The sequence below is a fragment of the Lolium rigidum genome, chromosome 7 (genome assembly GCF_022539505.1).
Source record: "Lolium rigidum isolate FL_2022 chromosome 7, APGP_CSIRO_Lrig_0.1, whole genome shotgun sequence".
Taxonomy (NCBI): domain Eukaryota; kingdom Viridiplantae; phylum Streptophyta; class Magnoliopsida; order Poales; family Poaceae; genus Lolium; species Lolium rigidum.
In genome coordinates, this window is record NC_061514.1 from 206,918,853 (window position 1) to 206,925,060 (window position 6,208).

At 37.9% G+C, this 6,208-nt stretch overlaps 1 protein-coding gene across 2 annotated transcripts in view; it reads left to right on the top strand.

The window, feature by feature from the left end:
• The first annotated feature begins 1,331 nt into the window (after positions 1–1,331).
• LOC124679520 (serine/threonine-protein phosphatase PP2A-2 catalytic subunit-like) overlaps positions 1,332–6,208 on the top strand; it is a 5,956-nt gene continuing 1,079 nt past the window's right edge. The window contains exons 1-8 of one of the 2 annotated variants that reach the window (XM_047215257.1): positions 1,332–1,648; positions 2,133–2,189; positions 2,839–2,922; positions 3,043–3,114; positions 3,193–3,264; positions 3,442–3,482; positions 5,421–5,487; positions 6,154–6,193. In XM_047215257.1, the coding sequence (XP_047071213.1) occupies positions 1,574–1,648; positions 2,133–2,189; positions 2,839–2,922; positions 3,043–3,114; positions 3,193–3,264; positions 3,442–3,482; positions 5,421–5,487; positions 6,154–6,193 (508 nt within the window). In that variant the 5' untranslated portion in view covers positions 1,332–1,573. Of the gene's footprint in view, positions 1,649–2,132; positions 2,190–2,838; positions 2,923–3,042; positions 3,265–3,441; positions 3,483–5,420; positions 5,488–6,153; positions 6,194–6,208 lie in introns of both variants that reach the window. The other variant, XM_047215256.1, reaches the window with a different exon arrangement.

A 6,208-nucleotide genomic window follows, 5' to 3' on the forward strand; every position in this document is an offset into this window, starting at 1 on the left:
TATGGATGTATCTAGAACTAAAATGTGTCTAGATACATCCACATTAGAGTCAATTAATATGGACCGGAGGGAGTATCAAATTTTGATTGACGCTTAAACTAGCACATGAAAAGACCATGTTATCCTCATGACAAGGAGCATCCTCCCAAGTAATGATCCGAATCAAGGTTGTACATAAACATTCATCTAATTGACAAGGAACATCTTGCCAAGTTATGACCCAACTTAGTACTTAATATAGCTATGTGAGGTGTAATCATTAGCTTCACAACACTCTTTATAGGTAATGATCCAAAAACCTTGCTTGGATATCTGTTAGCTTTTGCATATGAGTGGTTGGTATGGGACGTGAGTATGGAGTTAACCTTTTTCCAGGGCAGAGGAACCAGGACAAATTAGGAGTTACCATGTGACAACTTAAGCCATGGAAGTTGTCATCCACTAGAGATCAAAAAGTTGAACGATTATCAACTCGTTTGCTCCATATTTTAAAATTTGAACGTTCACCTTGATGGTTTCTCTTATTCTAGTTGTACATTCTATCTTAAATTACATTGTGCTTTAGGTCCGGTCAAAATCAAGCTCTATAAGAATAATTATTAACATCCAAAACATCAAATCAATATTGTTGGAACCATCGAGAAGTATGCTTTCACAATCTATTCATATGGTATTATAGATGTTGATATTATTTCTTTATATAGTTGGTCAAACTCTAGCATAACTTGGACTGACCTATAATGCAAGGTAATCTGAGAAAACATGGGTGTACATACTAAAAAATTATAATCAAAGTGCAGAGACATGTTTGATTCAAAATATTTTCAAGTAATTTTAAAAAATGTAGATGATTTTTTTTTACGGTGGTTATTTGATTTGTAGGATTGAATTTCGTAGGAAAATCCTCTCGGCTATGTTTCATTAGAAATTTAAGATCATTCAAACCTCTTTGGTAAGATTTTTTTTGTTGCATATTCTACGAGTGAATTAAACAAACTTTGAACCATACGAAATCATGTAAGAATTGAAATAACATGTCATTTGAAGTTTTTTCTTCTGTTGCAACATTTTTGAAATCCTGCGAGTAAATTGCCAATTTTACCTTGCTAATTTGAATTTACTTCTTGGAATAAGCTTTGCCAATTTGAAAAAAGTTATACTCCCTCCGGTCCATATTAATTGACTCTAATATGAATGTATCTATACATATCGAAAGGAGTACCCCGATCCCTCACTAATAAAAAGAAGAAAAGTTGAGGACAAATCAACAATTCTACCCCTGGAAAGGCTTCTGATTTAATACGGCCCCGACACGCGCTCCCTGTTTCCTCAGAGTCACCGGCCGGCCACCGCGAGGCACCACCGCCCGTGCGGCGAGGCAACTCTCGGAAGGGAAATAGAAATAGCTACGCGGCCGCCTATCCTACTGCCGCCTCGCACCTTTCGCGCTTCAACCTCCACATCGTCTTCCAGCTCGCGGCCGCCCGTCCGGTAGATCTAGGATTCGGGTCCGCAGTGCCGGTGGTCGAAGGGCGACGGCGAGGGGGGAGGAGTCCACGCGTGCGAGGAGAGGATGGGGAGCCTCCAGGGCGGACTCGACGAGCAGATCGAGCAGCTCATGCAGTGCAAGCCCCTTGCCGAACCCGAGGTTCCGCTCTTGTCTATCTATTCACCCCTTTCGAGTTTTGGGTGTTTGATTAGATGAAAGATTGTGATTTTGGTTGGTTTCTGGACGGTTCGAGCCGATCGGTGGCCGGCAGGTGGGAGCGATTTAGTTCTACTTAACAAAAATAAAGATGCGATTCTTACTGGCAAATGAAGCTTGTACTGTCCTTGTACTATACGTGGGTGGTGATTGAAATGCCGTTTTCATGTTTCACCGGGTGCATTAATTTTCTGCATACTGATTTCAATTAGCTGACGGAGAACTGTAAACAAGGTTGGAATTTACAGATTACTGGTGCATTTGTAGAAATGCTTGATAAAAAGTCTTGCAACTATAGTGAAAGAAGCAAGTATATGTGAGATTTTACTCTAGCAACTTTTTCTTCACATATGCTGACATAGCTGGTCTTAAAGGTTGCTTTATCACGAGGCTATGTATCGCCATCTTATAAATACTTGTTGTGCAGGTGCGGGCACTGTGTGAGAAAGCTAAAGAGATATTGATGGAGGAAAGCAATGTTCAGGTATGCCACTGTGCCTTCAACCTTAAATTAGCAGGAAAATCTTCTGAAGCATCTGTTGTTCCAAGGGTCTGTCTGTTGCCCATGCTATCTTCAATCTTGTTAAGTTAGTTAAAGCCGGGAAATGCTTGGTTAGGCATAATGTAATGCATGTCTGCTGGAATCTTGATAAAAAGGACTCTGGATGTTGGTTGAGACTTTACTGTTCGATGCGACCTTGAAGGATTTAGCTGAAGAGTGAGAATTATAATTGTTAAAATTGAACTATATGATTGGTCTGGAGATTGCGAGGTTATTATCCTTGTAGTAGTCAATTAAATTGTTCGGAGATTGTAGAGGTTGATGGCATCCGTGGTAGTCAATTTAAATTTTCTCTTTTAGGTTATTTTCAACTGAAAACTGAAATACTCTAATAAAAGGAAGTGGAAGTGTTGAACTTTATATCACAATGCTCCAAGTCAAGTAGTTTGTTATTTATTGCTTCAAATTTGGAAGTACAAATTCCCTGCTAATTCTTTCTTACTGGAATTGACCTAGAAAATAAAGATTGTATTATATTGACAAGCTAATATTTCAACTTCCAATTTCTAGATGCCAGATGTCATTTCATGATGCTTCTTTATTTATTTTTTCATCTTTTACCTGCTTTCAGCCTGTGAGAAGTCCTGTTACTATATGTGGTGATATTCATGGGCAGTTTCATGATCTCGCAGAACTATTCCGAATTGGTGGAAAGGTATCATCTTCACTATATATCTCCTGTTTGTCCCCCCTTCTCTTTCATGATTCATGCTGTACTTCATTCGGAATAAGTCCAAGCTTATTTCAGCTAATTTTTCATTGTTCTCTTTACCAGTGCCCTGACACAAATTACCTATTTATGGGAGATTATGTGGACCGTGGTTACTATTCTGTTGAAACTGTATCGGTACGACTACCAATCATGCCTCGTCCTTTAGCAGTACTTGAAAGCTTAAGTGCTAACTTCGTGTTTGAAATCAAACAGCTCTTGGTAGCCTTAAAAGTCCGTTATCCACAGCGAATTACGATTCTTAGAGGAAACCATGAGAGCCGACAGGTATGTGGCTTGTTTTCTTATATCTGTAAAATGCAATGCACTATAGCCCTGAATCCTGTTAACTCATTTGATTCTGAATATATTTTCAGCTTTGTAGAAAAGGTTTAAACTAATATGTATTTGCATTGTATGTTTTTATGTTAGTCTTAAACACTGAACTCCTATTAATTTTTGCAGATCACTCAAGTTTATGGATTTTATGATGAGTGCTTGCGGAAGTAAGTATCATCTCTCTTAACTGCTATGACTCTCATCTGACTTAAATTGCCATCCTATGTTTGTTCTTATAAGCGGCTATGGCTGGATTTTCATCTTACTTTATGTCAATTGTCTTTAGTCCAGCCACCATTTCCAATAGGCAAGTGTCTTTTAAAAGTTTATTATACATCTATTTACAAAACATGGCAGAAAATCCATTTTAGGTACTTTATTATCAAACATTCAACTTCTACTGCTTGTGTCGTACTGCTATTATCAGATCTAATGTAGTAAAATACTCACTTATATATCATAAATGATTGGGATACCTTGTGATTTTGTTGACTCAGCTGAGGCCTAATTTGACCAAATGGAACAAAAGGGCGAAAATTTCATGATTCTCTTGTGTATAAGTGGTATTACGTCTCCTCACCGAATATTCGATGAGAGGTCTTGTGTAGCCTAAAGTATCTTTATTGTTTCTAAGCCTAGCCAAGTTGTTGACGATGATTCATTCGCCTCCTTCTCCCACTCTGCTAAGAAATCTTATAAAAAACTAACAGGTAACTAACAAACTGAAACAAAGTGAAAAGCTGGCCTAATCGGACTCTAAGCAACAATGGCTTAACGTGATGGTGTAGTGGAGGCGTGGAGTGAGCTGAGCAGCAATGGCTTAACGTGATTTGTTATAGTTTTTTCTTACCTAGAATTACAATGGGAGCAATCGGGTTCAATTTGAATGTGCACAGAGATATATAAACAAATGTTTGTTTTTCGCTATTTCATTGTCTGTTATTTTTTTAGGGCCTCAATATGACATTTGTACTGAAGGGCCGAGATAGTTAAAATAATTATCATAGTAAAATATAAGAGACTCGTAGCTTGCTCATTTAAGCGTGGATGCATTAATGATGCTAATTCACCTTTAAGCTCGTGAATTCATGTGTGCAGTGTGAATCGTTGCAGATGTATATAGACTAATTTTGAAAGGGATATCCTAATCGTGTATGCAGTTTTCACATTATTCCAAGTTGTTTGGAGTGTTTTTGATAGAGATCTTGAATGCATAAATATTTTCTTGTGGTGACCTTACTATCTTAAGATCTCAAGTGTTCACAGATTTTACAAACTTCAGGATGAACTTCTTTGATTACAATTAGGGAGGGGGGGGGCGTTAAAGTAGAGGCTTTTCTTGACTTGTTCCGGCATGGAAGTATGTGGGTACCTGTACATATATAATTGATGCCGACCACCTTCGCTCAAGACTGAATAGTGCATTTCACACAACTCAGTGTCAATTGTCAAGACAAGTCGCATTGTATCCTCTTATTCATATGATATGTGAAAGGTTCTGCTGGCCTGGGGTGGCATGTGTTTGTTTTTTCACTTGCAGTCCAAGATTTAGCGTGACTTGCTCGATTGCGACTGTTTGTATATGTTTTAATGATTGTCTGCTGGCCCTTGAAGGATTGCCTTATCCAATATGACTGGTAAATAACTTTTCTGTGAATGAGCATGGATTCAATACCCATTTCCTGTATTATATTCCTTTGCCTGAGGGCTGTCCCTTAAAGCTGGCATGCAAATTCTAGGTAACTTCAGTTTAGCCTTCTTAAGATACCCACATTTTTTGTTTGTCACTTAAAATCTGTATGAATTTAGTAAATTTATTTCACCAATTACTACCTAGACTATTTAGAGTCTGGGCCTGTAACGAGTGTGTTTATGTGTAGCAACTGAAGCGCACGTCCTCATGGCAACGATTAGTGTATGTTATTCTCAATTGATGACATCCATTGTCACACACATGGTTCTTTGGTACCAAATTGGCATGCTAGCTTCTAAAATTTCTTAGCGGGTTTCATATCCTCCTGATGTCCGCATGGTGGTGGTTGTGATGTGGCATTTTTCTATCGTTGTTGAGAACTCATAGGCTATATTTGACCTGTTTATTGCAGGTATGGAAATGCTAATGTATGGAAAACCTTTACGGACCTCTTTGACTATTTTCCCTTGACAGCATTGGTTGGTACCAGTTCAGCTAATTTTTGTCTGCTCTACTATCAAGTTCATTTTCGTTTTGTTCACATGCTTGTTTGTATTTTTTTCGCGACTGTTTTGAGTTTTTTTTTGACAAGCTCATTGTGCACATTTTTCGATAATGTTTGCTGAGAGCTTACCAAATTTCTGTAACCTGAATTCACGTGAGGTTGACTAAGAATATTCAAGATTTCACTTGCAATATAAACATGCCAGTTTTGTTTTGTTACTCTGAATAGCATGAAGATCGGTCTTTTTTTATTCCTGTAATGTGATATTCTATTTTCATAAGATGAAACACATAGAATGTAGTTGCTGGAATGAAGATGTTTAGTTCTTCCATTTTAGGATGCTAGTCTGATATATTTAAGCTTTTTGTGCTCCTGGCTTGGAAATTCTAGCTATCTGGTGTCACCAACCTTGATTGCTTCCTTTGGATTATTACAATAAATGTGCTACTTTTCTATTTGTTTTCTGGAGTTGACGATGTGAAATTATCCAATTTCTGTTGGTCCTATTGTTGAGACCTCTTATTCACGACCATTTAGATCACATTTACTGTAACCAACACCAACCAGCATGTGCTTTGGGTCAGTTTCTTTTTTGATTCTTTACTAGCTTCATTTACCGTCTTGTTGCTATTAATACTAGGTTGAGTCGGAGATATTTTGCTTGCATGGTGGACTATCACCATCCATCGAGACTC